This window comes from Alexandromys fortis, unplaced genomic scaffold (genome assembly GCF_014885135.2).
Source record: "Alexandromys fortis isolate MF-2015 unplaced genomic scaffold, M_Fortis_MF-2015_v1.1 scaffold_40, whole genome shotgun sequence".
NCBI lineage: Eukaryota > Metazoa > Chordata > Mammalia > Rodentia > Cricetidae > Alexandromys > Alexandromys fortis.
In genome coordinates, this window is record NW_026067966.1 from 10,452,964 (window position 1) to 10,470,518 (window position 17,555).

A 17,555-nucleotide genomic window follows, 5' to 3' on the forward strand; every position below is an offset into this window, starting at 1 on the left:
CAGGGAAGAGGCTTTCTCGGAGCCCATCTCTTCTGTGCTTTTGACGCTCTCAGCCCCGGCACACCAGAAAGATACAAAGATGCACCAGGTCCCTTGCTATGCTCCCGAACGGGGTTTTACCTCTTTAAATTCAGACTCAATCTGTTTTCAGATCTGTGTGGCAGGGACTGATTGCGTGACCATCAGGTGGGCAGCATTTCACAGGGTCAAGTTTGAGGACAAACTGCAGCTGTTGTTAACAGCTACAGCGGAAAATTGCAAATATTTTTCCTTGAGCCTTTGGAAGCGCACGACGTCGCCTTTCTCCATACTCATTAGTTTATTGTGTTTTTGTTCATTATTCCGCTCATTCATATTCGTCCATTATCCACAAATGCCTCTTTTCCTCCTAGGCTCTGTGCTGTATGCACAAAGACACGCTTTTGTTTTGTCCTATGCTCTGGCCATGGCACTCTCAAGGCTCACGGCTGATAACATGTTACTGGTTGAGGGAAGCTTGATTTTGTCCCCTCACCGTCTGACACACTTGCTTTTCTTTACAGCGTGCGGGTCGATCACGCTCATTACCTCAATATCTTTGCACGTGTGTGTGCCGTCTCTGGGTTTATTATTTTCTGTCCTGCTTCCTGTTCTCTAGGTTGACTGGTCCTTAAAAAATATAACTCTTAGTAACTGTGTAATATTAAAATGCAAACTATAAATTGTCTCCTTCTATTGAAAAAAAAAAGATTCTTTATTTTGCATGTAGACTTTTTGCACAGATAAGCAGACGTCACATATTTAAAGGATGCTGCTCACTTAGAAGCTGCATGTTCCTTTCTTAGAGTTTCCAAAGTAGGAAGGTGCGGAGTTTCACCTATGTGATTCCAGGGGGGCCAACAGGGACTAAGAGCTTCCACCCCATGGCACTACAAAGGCTGTCTGCAGCAAAGCCGGTGGCAGCAAAGCCGGCAGCAGCAAAGCCGGCAGTAACGAAGCCGTCGGCAGCGAAGCTGACGCTGCTAGTCTCTAGGCCACAGTTCCTCCGCCGCGATTTACTTTGCTAAACTGAAGGTTAGAAATAAACACTAAATGCACCCTTTCATTTTGCAGCATCATATTGATATTATAAAAATATTTTATCTTGTTAAAAATTTCAGTATGTTAGTCATAAAATCAGATCTTCTCTTTTCCATGAAATACAAAATAAGTTCAATTTTAGTCTCCTGGAAGACATGTCTGGAGGGACAAGGAATTACTTATTTAATGACAAATATTATTTCAGCTGACTATAAAGGCACGTATTTACAATTCCAGCAGCAGGGGTCTGTGGGTTTTTGGGCAGCCAGAGAACTACATAGCAAAATACTATCTCAAAAGACAAAACAACAACAATAACAACACCTGAAACTCTGCAATTTATGCCATCAACAAAAATACAGAGGCTTTTCTGGATCTATACAAGGTAACTTCATAGCCACTAAAATATTTTAAAATACAGTAAATCCTTAAGCTTTGGTGAGTCTGTAGTTAATAAGAAAGTACCTGACATATAACTGTACATAATACATCATCCTCACATATGAGAATCATTTAATGATGGGAGCTACAAAAATCAAAGGCTGGCCATTTGGAAGTCACCTAAAGGCTCCATGCTAAAGCTACAATAAATAATATCTGGTGAATTATAAACATTTAGAAGTCACTGTTTTCAAAATTCAAAACTCTAATAATAGACTGTTTCTTCGGAGCCATAATAAGCACTGCTGGCGAATAATGGATCCTCTAATGGGCTTAATTGCTGCTGGGCTATCGTCATGGCTTCCTCTACTGTGCACAAAGAACAAGCAGAAGGGCTTAGCGTTCTGCCTTAAATGAGGCAGAGGCAGAAGAGGCACCGAGGTTAAGCTCATGTGATCTCGTTTTATTTAATTATCTGTTAACGCTGATAATTAGTTTTCTCATTTGTGATACAGTGGGTCTGGATGAATTGCCTTCAAGGTCCTTTCTATCTCAATTTGATGACTATGGTCTTCATTAAAGAGTCGGGCCCAACCTTCCTTCCTAGGAATCCTATCCAGGCCCACAGCAGCGAAAGTGACATAACCCACTTTCTCCTCTTTCTCTTATCACCGTGATGACAGCCACCAAGTGAGAAGAACGCATCATAGCCACAATATGCACTGAGCAAAGTGAACGCAGACTAATAAGAATGAATGGGTATGACTTACCTTCCAGAAGGTAAAATCNCTCTCTCTCTCTCTCTCTCTCTCTCTCTCTCTCTCTCTCTCTCTCTCTCTCTCTCTCTCTCTCTCTCTCTCCTCTCTCTCTCTCTCTCTCTCTCTGTGTGTGTGTGTGTGTTTATGGGTACATGGAAATATGAGTGCACATTAAGAGAGAGGACCTATGTGTGGAGGCCAGAAGTTTGCATTAGGGGTCTTTCCTAGTCACGTCTCTACCTTAATTTTTGAGGCAGGGTCTCTCGCTGAACCTGGAATTCACCATAAAGGTTCTGAACCAGGTCTTCAGGCCAACACTATTCTCACAAAGCCATCTCCTCAGTCCCTAGAAAGTCCTTTAAACATAATTGTAGGGCATTCTATCCTTGCATAATAAAGGGCAATAATTCCTCTCAGTTATCTCAACACAAACAGGTTGACGTAAGAGTAACTCAAAGGCTTTCTCACATATAATCAATGGTAACATAGGTATAGGTGATGTGTAATAGTAAATAATAGTTTTCTGAAAATCCCTTCATAGGTATAGATGATGTGTAATAGTAAATAGTTTTCTGGAAATCCTTTCATAGGTATAGATGATGTGTAATAGTAAATAGTTTTCTGAAAATCCTTTCCCAGAGGACTGGAAATATAGCTCAGTGGTAGAACTTGCCAAGTAAGCATGAGACCCCGAGTGCCACTGAAAATAGAAAAAGGAGGCAGGAAAAAGGACAGCAGGGAGGGAGGAAGGAAATCCTCATCCAAACGCCGTGCAGGTCTAGAGATCTTTCTCAACTGTCTGTGGTTTGGGGTCTGGCAGGAATAACCTAACCATGGCACTATGGGTCCTCTGTAGACAGCCTTGGCCAGTTCATGTTTAGATTCTACCCAGATCTATATGATCTGCCTGGAATTGAATTTCAAGATCTCCTATATAAGGAAGTCCATTTCTGACGTTCTCAAGTCAGTGGAAAGGGAGCTGAAGAATTTGCCTATTCTAATGTGGTCTTGATCCAAAGGGCTGCACTTGGGTTCTGTTTATCTCTTATGCCAAGTTCATGATCAAAAGGCAATATTTTCATTATGCTTCTTAGATTTTTCTTCAGGGGAATACAATTAAATAGAGATAGGTAGGTTTGTTTGTTTTATGCTCTTTGGGTTTAGAGATAATCTCACTAACTAGCCTGGCCTGGAATGCTTACGTATTCCAAGCTGGCCTTAAAGTTAAGATCCTTCTGTTTTAGCCTCCCAAGTGTTGAGATTGCAGGCACACATGGTAGCAATATTACAGGGAGATTTCCCCATGTCTGCCTCTAACACATAGTATTCTGGCATGTTCTTGCAACATCTACCCAGGAGACTTAATTTGTAGATGTGAATGGCTAGACTGTGTGGCTGCTACTCACTATGTGTGGCAAGCATCTAGAGAAGTCAGAACAAGTGCAGCCACACCAACAGGGTGCTGGAAAAGATGACACAGTAAGTCACTATCAAGCGAAGCTTGGCACCCATGCAGAACCGACAGTTGAATAAGCCTGGCTTATTGCACGGATACACTGACTTTGTACAAAGGAGCATGTGTAAACAATAGATCAGCAATAAATCCCACATTCCTTTTTGTTGTTGTTTTTGTGTTTTGTTTTGTTTTGTTGTTTCCTGGCTGCCCTGGAACTCACTAGGTAGTAGAGCAGGACAGTTGCAAACTTGAGCCTCTGTGGCCTCGGCTTCCTGACTGTTGGGATTATGTGGCCATTCTACTTCTTCTGGGAGGGATGGAATATTTACTAAACACCCACTAGGTGCAGAGCACATGGGCCCTTAAAATACTAGACAGACAAAATATATCTGCCAAACGGGTGAATACCACGGTCAAGGGTACAGCTATACTCTCTTTCAGTATGTTTTAACAGGGATTATAAACACTAAAATTATAAAAATTGACAACAACGTTGTAGAATGTCTGATTTCCGTTGTTTCTCATTTTATTAGTGTATTCATTAGCCCCATATTCATATAGAATATGAAGAGATACAAATAGTTAATGGAGCTGTTATTTAAATGTTTCTAGATTTATTTTATGTGTGTGTGTTTTGCTTATGTGCATCCTATATCACATACATCCTGACCCCCAGGGAGGTCAGAAGAGGACGAGGGATCCCATGGAGCTGGAGCTGCCATGGGTGTTGGGAACTGAACCCAGGTCTTCTGCAAGAACAAGTGTTCTTAACCACTGAACCATCTCTCCAGCCCCCAAATAGAGCTATTATTTAATTGTACTAAAATTGTTTGATTTACCTGGACATTCGTTTACAAAATAACTGATTTACATTTACGTTAAATAATGACATTTTTGTTTAATCAAAATTGTTAGAAATTCACACTGACTTCAACCGTTTTATAACCAACTTGCCCCTGTAACTTGCTGTCATCAGTAAAAGGAGAAAAAGGAAGCCATGTGACCAGAGAGTGATCAGTCTGAACGTGCATGCTAATCACCTCTGAGCTGTGGAGCTACAGATAATTTTTACTGTCTTTCATTCCTTTCTTGTATTTTCTAAAATAAATACTTATTTTCTATAATAAACATGCATGATTTGAATTACAAAAAAGGGCGGAATATTTTCTTAAACATAGTAAAGATTGCCATCATGTAAGATGGGAGAAGGTCAAACAAAAGACAGCGGCAAACGTTCTCCCCTGTAGAGAGAGACACGTTTGCTTTGTGGCTCCAAGTTTAGCTTTTCTTGGTGAACGAGCAGGTGAAGAGATGGCAAACAGAAACAGTTAATAAAGTCCCACCGCATCTAACACGTGGGCAGGGTCTACAAGAGCTCTGTCGGCACACAAACGTGCCTACGTGTCAGGGAAGGAAGGAGCACGGGGCGTCTCTGACAGTCACAGCTGCACTCCACAGAGGGGTTGGAGACAGAAGCTCGGTTCTCTATTCAGGGCCTAAATCTCTGAGGCTAACTTCTGAAGGTGGAGCCAGGAATGCTTTGTTCTAGTTTTAAAGTAACAAAGGACTGTGAAAGTGGAGTAGCTTCCCTTTTAGAAAGAGGGGAAACAGAAATAGACGGTGCGGGTGTGATAATTATTCTTATAGAATTTCCATATCCTGGGCATATTAAGCCGAGGAAGGAAGGGTATTTGGATTTGGACACACTCACTGTTAGGAGACTCACACATGTCCAGCCCAGGCTACGTCTCTTCAGGAGCTTTTGTCTGCATTGAGGGGCATGTTTTCCTACACGCAGAGTTGAAATGAGCTTTCACAAAAGGAAGGTGATCGACTCAGTGCTAGTCCTGTGTGCATTTCCCTGCACACAGAGAGAAAAAGGCATGGCAGGTGATTTACAGGGTACCACAAGCAGCGGCGTCGAGAGAAGCTGGGGTACAACGCCGTGGTCAAATGTCAAAACTGCTACAAGCAATTGTTTGCTTTCGTGGGTACCAGAGGCTTAGATGCCACGTGAAACTTATTGTCACTGGCAGCTTTTCACGATCGAACTGAGGGGGGAAGGGGAAATAATGAGAAAATGACTGTCAAATTCATTTTTACATAGGCAATACTATACAATAATGTAATCGAAGCAAGCACACTCCCAGGCTGGCCTCTGGTTGCCTGGGTAACGGGTATGTCACCTGACCTCAGGGCCTGAGCATTCTCATCTTCAGATCACGTGGTGACTATGAACTGCCACAGACTCATTATGCTAAATTCTAATCTCGCTCTTCTCCTAGTGCCTCCTTAGAACAAAGCTGCGGCCTTTTTTTTTTTTTTTTTTTTTTTTGAACGTCTCCTTTGAAAAACCGAAGCTATCTGAAGAACTGATTCTTTTGCCGAATCAAAAGAATTTGTTAGAATGGGGCATAAAGGGCTACAACTTTCCTCGGCAGAGAATGCGATATTGAGGAGAGATTAAAAAAAAAGTCTCATGTCAGCCCCCAAACTGCAGCTATTTGAAAATGGAACGGCTTGTAAAATAATTAGCCTTTGTGGAAGCAGGGGAAGTATAAGCTTAAAGGGCAGAGAAGAAACCGGCATTAAAGGACGTCAGTATATTTGTCTCTTCCTAATTCAGTTCTAGGTTAAGAGGTAATTTAAATATGCCCCGGAAAATAGGACACACAGAGAACTGTGCGTCTTTACGGCAAAACGATGTGTTCTGCCGTGCCTCCTTCCACAGCCGCTGCAGCATGGACCTGATGCAGTGGGGGAAGTGTGGGCGAACGCAGCCTGCAATGAGATAAAAACCGAAATCACACAAACCCTTAGGTCCTTCGTCCTTCGGGGGGTTGGGGTTCCGAACCGGATCCCGGATGCTACAGTCTGTGCCTGCCCAAGTGAAGTCACAGATGCAGGTGGCTTCGTTACTACACACCTGGGGAGGAAAGAGAAGAGATGTGATACTGTGTTCACTGAAGGGGCAGGGTGCTAAAGGGATCTCTCAACGTCATTTAGAAGGCTTTGGGGCCTGGGTTCATTGCTCAAATTACTGAATTTTTTTTCCTGATAATTATAGAAAAAAAGTAATTATTAAGATGAAGAAAACTTTTTAAACTTGTATTAGTCGTGATGACTTAGATACACAAATAATGTCTAATAAAGGAGTCTTTTTCCCAAAGCAAACATTTCTAGAAACATCCGTGAAAAACATACATGTTTAATTCACTAAGTTAACAGCCCCGGGGTTCAAAAGACACTTCCAAGGGGCTATCCTTGAGATAAAAGGCCGAGAGGCTCAGTCACTAGCACACTGCGTGACCTCACCACGCCTCGCTCATTTGGCGGCACTTTGCTTGCTGGATAAGCATTGCCCCCCTCCATCTGCGGAGCCACTCTTTCCTAGCGGAAGCCTCCATCAAGCCGCAAATGGCATGGACGTCCAATTTACATGAATCAAATAAAACCCTCTGCAAACTAGTAAGAAAGGTGCTTAGACCCTTTTATCATTAGAAATGATCAAATCAAATGCCAAAGCTTTTAAATCTCAGGTACTGTGGTACATGATTATGATTATTAAGACTGAACTTTGCTTTTTAAAAGATGGCAAAAATGAGAGGGGAAAAAAAAGAAAGCAAAAAGGAGCTTTTATGTCTCATTTTTTTTTACAGCAATAACTAAAATGCTTAAAAAGTCTGCCTGGTGATTTTATTTTCCATAGCAATTTTGCTGAACGCTCATTATGTGTCAGGTTCTTATGCTAAGAACTTTATGAAAAACTTCTCATTTCTCCTCACACCAGCACCTAAGGGTCGGGAGAGGGTAAGTACCCACCTACCCAGACCTCTAAGATGCCAAGAAGTAGAGCCAGGATTTAAATCCACAACCCTCCCTAACCCCTGAATCCATGTTCTTAAGTCACCAGATGAGATGGCTGACTTCAGTGTCATGACGGCCATGAGTAGAGTACACCTTTGGGGGCATCTCTGAGTGCGTGTCCAGAAGGATTAGCTGAGCGTGGGCCACTGTGTCACCCCATGGAATGGGGTCCTGGACTGACTAAAAATGGGGGACCTGTGTTCTCCGTTCTTGCTTTCTGACTTGACGAGAGTGCACAATAAGCTTTGGGTGTCTGCCCTTCACATAACGCTGGACCATGGCTTTGGAGCCATGACCCAAGCCGCCCTCTGCTCTCTGAAATCGTTTATGTCAGGAATTCAGTCACATCAGCCAGCTGCTACACGGCCTCCCTGTGAGCGTGCTCAGCCAAGCATCACCACAAGAGGGGCTTCGTGAGCCTGTCCACCTGACTCTGCCTCTGCTCAGCCTCACCTGCCTATCTCTCGACGTTGGGTTTTTCTGACCTTCATTCCAGACTCCCCCCCCCCCTTTTTTTATTATTGCTCTATTTCTTTGCACCCATTTTTCTGATTTCTGAAGTCTATATAAATTTTGAAACGCCTTAATTTCACTAAGTCCAATATAAATCACTGTTATAATTTAAGTACTATTATTATCATTATTAAACTTTGGTTTTTCCAGGAAAGGCAACATTCTCAAACACTTTAAACACAGAATTAAAGCTATGCACAGGTTTCAATATGGACAGTGTCGTTTTCCAGGGGTGGGGGGATGAGGACAGCCCAAGAATAACTGGACATCTTTAGAAGTCTGGAACCATCTGTGACAGGTTCTCCTGTCAGTGTGACCCGAGATGAAAGTCAATCACTAATATGACTTATGTTGTTTTGTGCTATTAAAAAATACGGACACAGAGCCTCCAGTCCCTTAGCAACCACATTGATTTTCTCCCAACATCTAAGATGTCATGATGGCTAATTTCATGTGCTAAGTTAACTGGGCTGTGGGGTGCCCAATTGAGCATCGTTTCTGGATGTGTCCATGAAAGCATTTCCAGACGAGAGCAACATCTGAATGGGTGAACTCTGCGGAGCTGATTGCACTCCCAACAGGTACTGAGCAGAGCTCACAAAGAGGAGCAAACAGAGTTCAACCTCTTTCCTTCCTTCATCTTCTTCAGCCCTAGACCTAGGGTGCGCACCCTCGGCTCATGTCAGCAGACTCAGAATGAATCTTACCATGAATGGACAAGATCTCCATTTGATAAACAGCAACAGTGGGACATCACAGCCTCCATAATCATGTGATAATATTCATAATAAATCTTCTTAGACAGATAGAGGATAGATACATAGATAGGTGAGCAGATAGAAGATTTATGGCATTTTTCTACAGACTATTGACTAACATAGATGTCCAGTTATAGCTGGGGAACATGGTCAAAGCAAATAATCAATAGTGATATGAGAAATAATAAAATAAAATCAAATTAATTTATAAATAATGACTTTAGCAGATAAAGCTACTGAGAAAACGATGACAGTTGGGGAATAGAATTTGTCCACCGCCTCAGTAAGAAATGACTGTCCTGTCACTGTGAGCTGAGGAAGAGTCAAACTGCGACACTGATGTCTACTTACCCCATGGCCTGAACAGACTTTGCCCTTGGAGTCAAGTGGGCAGCTGCTCATATTCAGGGCTTGAATCTGTAGGCACTTCCGGTCTAAGCACATCATGGATGGACCACATGGAGTCCCATCTTCTACGTAGCCCACATCTGTATCGTCATCTAAAACCACATGAGCACCACTGGAAGCAGAGAGAGACCCACATGAACATAGACACCACACCCACAGTCCTGTGCCATTGCCTATAAGGCTCGCCATTCACAAAACAGGGGAGACTGTTACAGCTCACAGCGTTGTTCAAGACTATCTCTGCTTCCCACCTAAGAAGAGCGCCAGAAAGAAGCTACCTTTCATCATCAATAGCAGACATCCCCAGGAACAACTATGATTGGCAGGAAGCCTTCTGACTCTTCCATTGTTTCCAATATTAAGGCTAAATGAAGGCATTTGTGTAAAAAGAGAAGAAGAAATGCCTGGTTCTCCAAGGCGTTGTAGGGAAAGGCAGCATGGGAGGGAAATAATGGCAAGCGGAAACGGCAAAATAAGGTATTTGAAAATTATTATTACCCCCAAAGGATTTAGCTATCACAATTAAAAAGATAAAGCTGGGCAAAGTCTTCTTCTTTTTTTTTAAATATTTATTTATTTATTATGTATACAATATTCTGTCTGTGTGTATGCCTGAAGGCCAGAAGAGGGTGCCAGACCTCATTACAGATGGCTGTGAGCCACCATGTGGTTACTGGGAATTGAACTCAGGACCTTTGGAAGAGCAGGCAATGCTCTTAACCGCTGAGCCATCTCTCCAGCCCCCAAAGTCCTCTTTACTAATGTATACTTCTTACGTTTCAAAGTGAGGGGCAGTTAGAGTTTGAATGATAATTAATGGCATAACTACTACCAGACAGTCTTGCTGAATATTCTACAAATATGGCAGCTTGCAATATAACCATATCATTTAACAAGGTTATTAAAAACATGTGAGAATGTATACGTAGAAAGAGTGCTTGTGTACAGAGACGGTACTAAATATAATACCACAGATTATTCCGTGGAGGAGCTTACTGCCTAAGGCCTCATTAGAATGACCTCAGAGTCAGTTAGCAAGATGGAAAGATAGCAGTTATCTGATCAAGACATTACCCCATTGTGCATAATTACTCTTCGATAATTTCCAATAATCATTCACTCCCAGAAAAAAAAATGGTTTCGGAGTCTCAGGAAAGTGAAAGGGTAGATGCTATGTAGGAGGTGGGGGGGGTATTTTTTCTAACATCAATAAACTATATTTTAATAACTATTTTCTGTATGTGATTTGGTGCTGGTTAGGTCATCATCTAAACCAGACACATGCAACACAAAATACAGAGTAAAAAATAAAACACACAGTGTTCAAAGATTGTTACACTCCAGTGCTCCAAAGATTTATCCAGGGGTAAAATGAGCCCAGGTTGAGTGTTCCTAACCCAAAACTCTCTGAAATGTTCCAAAACCTGAGTACTGGCAGGATGCCATGATTGGAAAAGTCCAGCTAAACACAGCCGCACTTAAAATGCAGGGACAGCGAAGGTACTGGGTAAAAACCACTGCTCAAAATAAGAAATATAAATGGCCAATAATTACAAGAAAGCCCATATGATTCAGGGAAGTGCAGTTCAAACTGCACTAAGATGCCATCTCAATTTACTTAATGCAGCCTCCATAAAAAAAATTACAAACACTGGCTAGAGTAAAGAGAAAAAAGAAATTGATTATAGTAAGAGTGGGCGTACAGCCTTCAACAAAACAGAACGGTGGTTCTTTAAAACACTAGGTAGCTCGACCTTGTGTTTACTGTGGCATTATCACAATCGCCAGGCGGCAGAATCGACCAACCCATCAGCAGAAATGGACATAGGAGATGCGGTGCATACAGAGCAGACTACCACTTAGCCACAGAGAAGAATGGCTGCCGTTTTTAGAATGTATGTTAACTACGTTGCACACTGAAAGGCAGGTGCGACACGCCATCTCCCACATGGATGAACTTGTGAACGTTCTCTGAGCAGTGGAACAGTAAAGAGTAGGGTCAGAGACTATGCAGTGTGGGGTGGACGTAGTGGATCCATCCTGCAGCCCTGTGTGGAGGGATTCAGTAACATACAGGCTTACTATGCTAATAAAACAGATGCAAAACCATAGAAATTTCCTTCAGTCTGTAGTGTAAGGTACAAATGAAACATAAGTAAATTCCATCCTTAGTCCTGGCTTTCATCCTTGGGATGAAACGTTAGATTGTTGATGTTTCCAAATTTTGCTTGTTTGAAACTGTGATCAGGTCGCCCGACATGTTACCTGCAGTCAATGACTCGGCCTTGATGATAGAAGGACGTCGGGATGATCTCTCCTTGAAGCTGACCAATCCTCGGTGCTCGGGTAAGATTGGTGCAGAGTAAAAATCCACAGAACACGTCACTGCACGGGTTTTAGAAGGCAGAAGACAGGAAGAGTCCGGCTCAGAACCCACAGACCTCACTGCATGTACATTAGCCCTCGCATCGTGCGGCTCTGGGAAGCGAGCCCACAGCCTTGCAGATGCCAGGCAGGCAGTTACTGTTGAGCCCGATCATCTCCACTCCTGAAATCTCTCAGCACTCTCTCCACTGCGGAATAAAAGCACTCGGGCCCTCTGACTTAGCTAGGACCCTCCTTGAGCACGGGACAGCTTCACTCATGAAGCGCGCACCCTTGAAAAGAAAGGGCCGAGGATGTTCTCAGCCAGAAGCAGCACTCCTGTTCCTACATCCGCTGTCCTACACACCCCTCCTCTCCACTCTAAACTGACAACAGCACAGCCAGATCGCAGGGCTGGAAGGATGGCACTTGCAGACAACAGAAGACAGGAGATCAACCTGTGGACGTGTGGTTTCCTACATCTTGCAACCATGGGTTCACCAGGGCAAGAATTTAAAAGCCAACATAGTAAAGATGGCACAGCGGAAGGGAAGACATCCTCCAGATCTTTGGTGGCGTTATTAAGTGACTCACCTGCTGCTGTGAGGACACTTCCGCCTCCGGCCTACGCTGCTCATAAACAATGACTCATACAGGATGACGGCACGCAGTGAAGTGCCACATCACCAGAAAGGAAACCTGCGTGGAAATGAGCTAAATTCCACTCATAACACGAGAAAGGCAAACTAAAGTCGTGCCGAGATAGCTGTCCACAGACACAAGAACTGATACAGTTAAAAAAAAAAAAATCTGGTAAGATGAAGGATTGGCGAAAGCAGCATGTATTCTGGAAGGGTTTCCCAGAGCACAAACGTTTTTAGGAAACAACTGATATCATCTGCTGACAATGAAAACATGCATCCGTGACCTAGCAACCGTCTCGCTAGGTACATGCCCTAGAGAGACGGGCGTGATTTACACGGGGCTACATGGACAAGAATGTCCACAGCAGTACAGTTTATGTTTTCCTCTTCTTTCCACATTTATCTATTTTAAAAATACGGGCGCGGTGAAGGCAATGTATTATTAATCTTCTGTCAGTTGCATACAGGTACACTGCACACCTTGCATCCACAGCTCCCCTATTTCCTGTCCACTTTGCGCTTGCCTCAGCCTGGGAGTGCGGTTGCTATGCTCCAGCGGTTGCTATGCCCCAGGGTGCTCACTCACTGTTTGCTGCATTGGATCCACCGGTCTCCGTCTTTGCCACAGTTGCCCTTCTCAGTGCCTTCCGTGTTCAGCTTCTCATAGCAGAACTTGTCTGACCCTGCAGCCTCTGTCAGAGATGGGTGAGAGATGAAAACACATTTTCCTTCTCTGGGCTCCTCACACTCAGTGGGCTGCCACAAAGTGTCCATCAACTAACCGCCTCTCGGAAACAGGGAGAGAAGGGACTCTTGATTGCCAGCTCCCACGGTGAAAACATTCAAGGGCTAACTTCAAGCCGTGGATGTGCCGTTCCCCGGCTTATCAAAACCTCCAAAATTCAGCTGCTTTTGTGGGCTAGTGCAAAACCACTCCAGCACGGCACTGTGGCTAGTGCAAAACTGCTCCAGCACGGCACTGTCTGGGGTATGAGAACTCTCTGGCCAGATCTCGCTGGCAGGTTTAAAGGTGACCAGTGAGGAAAATCACTAGCAGCAACAAGAACACCACCACACACAGTCAACGAATATGTATTCTTAATCCTGTTTTATTTTAGCATATGTGTGTGGGGGGGCTGCCTATGGGTGTCATGCTTAAATGAGCAGTTGTATACCATGTGCATACAGTGTCAGATGAGGCCAGAAGAGGGCATCAGATCCCCTGGAAATGGAGTTAGTGACAGCCGTTAGAAACCGTGTTAGTGCTGGGACATGTGGAAGAGCAACCAGTGCTCTTAACCACCGAGTCATTTCTCCAACCTTCTTAATCTTATTTTATGTTAATATTCGGAGACGCATTTAAAAGTCTCAGCCACTGAGGTTGTTAGGCTAACAGTCTCACTCTCTAACCAAGCTGGCCCTTAGCTATTAGTCGCTGTCCTGACTCAACATCCCAAATGCTAAGATTGCAGTGTGAGCCATTGTGCCTGGTTCTGCTGATTGATTTTTATATCAACTCTTGAATTTTGATATTTAAATTTTAGGAAGACGTTATGTCCTTATTATCTACGTGAAGCACTGAGTATAAATCTTACATGTGAATGACACCTGCCAAACACTGAAATCACTCATATGACCTCTTTTGTGCACTTTCTTCCAGATGGAAGATCCAGCCTCAGCCAGCTAGGGAGTCTCAGTTCTAGTCCTTCCAGTCCTGATCAGTTTTTTATCAACTTGACGCAAACTAGAGGCACCTCAAAAGAGGAGAGTTCAACTGAAAAACTGCCCCCATCAGAGTGGCCTGTAAGCAAGTGGAGGGGCATTTTCTTGCTCAGTGCTTGATGTGGGAGGGCCCAGACCACTCCTGGGCAGGTGCTTTGGGTTGTATAAGGAAGCAGGCTGAGCCAGTCTTAAGGAGCAAGCTGGTAAGCAGCGCTCCTCTATGGTCTCTGCTTCAGTTTTTTCCTCCAGCTTCCTGCCTTGAGTCCCGGATCAAACTTCACTCAGTATGACTAGGACACACAAGCCAAATAAATCTTTTCCTCTCCAACATGCTTCTTCTCAGTGTTTTTTATCAGAAAGCAAAGTAAGGCAATTCTTATGCGGCTCTCCTGAACTGAACAGTTCTGAGTCACTGCCAATGTCAGCAAGAGACATATGCATTAACATTCAGGTAACATGTCAGAGATTTGTCACCATGGTCCTGTCTGCTCCCAGGGAAATTCCTGCATGTCATCACTTTAACTGGGACAGTGAATGACAACAAAACAGCAACAAGAAACAAAACCAAGTCTGCTCCTCTCCCCAGGCAAACCAGCAAGGCACACAGTGAGTCATGCTATTACGTGAGTGATCAGATAAGGACTGTGACCGTGGCACACAGCCTTGTGGCCACAGGTAGCTGTAACATCCCATAACAGCCAAGGCCAACAAAAGACACTTTGGTTTGCATGGCAAGATCTCACTTGGGTATCTGTTTGCCACAGTTTTTGCTGTCTCATCATCATTCTTTGAGGTTGACTGGGAACTGAACCGAAAGCCTCTCATGAATTCTTCCACAGCACTCCGTGCTGGGTATCTCTGTCCCAGGCTGGAAGACAGAGCTGTGAAGAGGACACTGTACGGCCATCAGGCAGGAGGATGCAACCTACTTGTTCCCCAGATGTACTGACACTGGTTGTCCCTTGTCTTGCACTCCCCATTGTAGCAGCGACCCTGAGAGAAAAAGCAGGTATGTTGTGAGTCACAGGTCACAGGGCCATTTCCCCCAAAACTCTGAGTACAAGGTCCCTGTCTGGGGAGTCACACAAAGTTCTCTTCATTCCATCCCCAAGTATTTTCACAGTGGCCAATAAGAAACACAAACATTTTAAAGAAGGGTAAGATACACTATATTAAAATTTAAGAGCTCAGGGTACATTTACTAGAACAGCTCTTTAAATGTAAAATAATTATTGTAACTTCAATTTTTATGGGGAACAAAAACTTGTACCATTCTACAAATGATACCAAAATGACTTTTAGCCTCTCTTCTATGTGAATGGTTAGGGCTATAGTACTGACTTGAGAAAAGTCTCATAGAAGATTGTCATCTTTTTGCTAAATAGGCTGAAATTATTTAAGGATGGTCACAACCCAGCAAATTGGAGCCCCAGTTTCTGCAGCCATGACATTTCTTTCTCTTTTCCTTCAAGCTGGACAATTTGCCACTGATCAAACATATGTGATATTTAGACAAAATAAAGCTAATATAAAGCAGCACCCCACTTCTCTCTAAAGTTACTTATCACAAAGGGGAAAGAAATAACACTAATCCTTTTGAAATTACACTGAAATCTTACTTAGAGCCTAGCATACCTGATTTTGATTGCAGGCATAGCCATCTTGTTTATGGAGATTTGGTGGGCACTGAAAAAATATTATCATTTTAGCTGGTGTACAGCATATAAAATACTTTCAGAAAAACGTGTTTAATATAATAATGAGAGGAAAAGTAAATATACAATTAGGAACATTTAGAAAAGCACATAAAACTCCATTAATGGGTTATTTAATTTAATTATATCATTACTAAAATGAATAAAGTCCATGCAGTTAATCATTTTTACGGTTCTCTATTTACCAGGAGATGGGCAGATAATAAATAACGTTCACTTGTCAAGGAGTTACAAGCAGAAGGGGCTAAAATGGGCGGCGAAGGGAATGAATCGGCTTGCTGCACAGGAGTGGCCACATTAAGAACTAATTTGTAGGACCTTTTGCAGCTTCTTGTAAATGTCAAATCCGCATGTGAAATGGGGCGTGTGCCTATGGGACACTTTACAGAAACAGGAGGGACAGGCTCGAACCACGGTGCATCAACATAAGTGCTGCACCGCTGCGGCAGCTCTGACCTCTCACACCGGACGTGGACTAGAATGATCTATGGGGAAGTCGGGGTATTTTGGTTGTGTTTTAGCCAAATTATCTATCACACCATTTTCAAGTGCACTTCATTTTCCCCAAAAGGTATCCAGGATAAGTGACGTCACACTTTTACGGAAAGGCAGGTGAAACCATGTTGAAAGAGTTTGGACAAGGACTTCAAAACATAGTGAGACACACCGAGGTCCTCTTGGTCCCCACTTTCTCAGAAAAGGGCTTTTTAACCTAACAGTGTCTCCGGCCTCAATCCAGAGCCTCCATCCTTCTCCATCTGCATCCCCCTACTTGTCTTTTTGTCTCTCACACCATCCTCAGATTCGCTTCAAAACATCAGCTCTTTTCCTCAACTTCTACCATTTAATCCCAGGTTAGGCTGCCACGATTAGAACCTGGACTGTAATCTCCAACAGATGCCTCCCTGCCTGCACCTGCTTCCCTGTACTGCTCCCAGAGAGATCCCTTAAAACATAGGCACTAAACCATGTTGGTAGCCTGCTCAAAAGTTTTCAATAGCTCCCAAGTTCCACGTGATCTGCTCCTTCCATCCACAGCCCATTATTTCCCTGACCCCCTTCCCAACTATCTCAACAGTTGATGTGACTCTGTGTGCTAAGCCAGGCATGCTGCCAGCCCACTGCCTGATCACTGCAGGGCTCACTCCATCTCTTCCTTAGGGGTTTGGCTCAAATATCCCCCTCCCCAAAAGCCTCCTCTAACCACGGTCTTTAAAGTGGCAGCGACCTCCCAGGCTGGCATTCTCTGTTCCCCATTGCCTACATTTTCCTTCTCCACCACACCTGCCACCAACTGACCAACCATGCATTTCCCCTGTTTGCTCTATTTTGTTCCTGTAGCTACATGAGCTTCATGCAGGCAGGATTTTCTGTTTGGTTTCCTGCTGCACAAAGCAACATCAGGATGTGGTGGGTGCTCAATTACTACTAGCTGACCAAGAAAAGGAATGGATCCCCCATAGTGGTAAAATGGAGTTCTTTAATGTAGCACACGTGGGGCTGTGCACTGAGTTTGCCACAGAAAGATGAAGGACTCATGCAGCGTTCCCGGGGAGCAATGACACACTATAGGACATGTTGCAATGAAATGGCAATTTGATATCTTCCTAAAGGCTGGAGCCCCTTACGGTTTCGTTCACCACAGCTTTTCCCTCGGCCTGGTGCTGAGTATCTCAGGGAGGCAATGACTGACACTAGAACAAACTTTATAAAAGCAGAGATTTCTGTGGCCTCTTCTATCTCTCTGAATTCTCTCAGATACAATCATCATCTCATTAATCAGCTTTCATAAATTATTCACTTACCCTCAAACCAGTACAACCACTGTAAATAGAAATGGGGGGGGAGGCATTTCTAGAATAGGCATGTCACTCTTATGATGTCTTGAAAGGAAAAGAAAGGAAAGGGAA

The 17,555-nt window shown here is 43.6% G+C and overlaps 1 protein-coding gene across 9 annotated transcripts in view; it reads right to left on the reverse strand.

Moving 5' to 3' along the window:
• Adam23 (ADAM metallopeptidase domain 23) overlaps positions 1–17,555 on the reverse strand; it is a 156,354-nt gene that overhangs the window by 16,521 nt on the left and 122,278 nt on the right. For all 9 annotated transcript variants that reach the window (XR_007593978.1, XM_050154276.1, XM_050154278.1 and 6 more), the window contains 6 exons: positions 15,566–15,616; positions 14,860–14,923; positions 12,795–12,900; positions 11,466–11,585; positions 9,144–9,312; positions 6,469–6,580 (listed from right to left, as the gene is read on the reverse strand). Coding sequence is in view for 8 of the 9 variants with exons in the window: in XM_050154276.1 (XP_050010233.1) it covers positions 6,469–6,580; positions 9,144–9,312; positions 11,466–11,585; positions 12,795–12,900; positions 14,860–14,923; positions 15,566–15,616 (622 nt within the window). In the remaining variant the exon portion in view is untranslated. The remainder of the gene's footprint in view (positions 1–6,468; positions 6,581–9,143; positions 9,313–11,465; positions 11,586–12,794; positions 12,901–14,859; positions 14,924–15,565; positions 15,617–17,555) is intronic.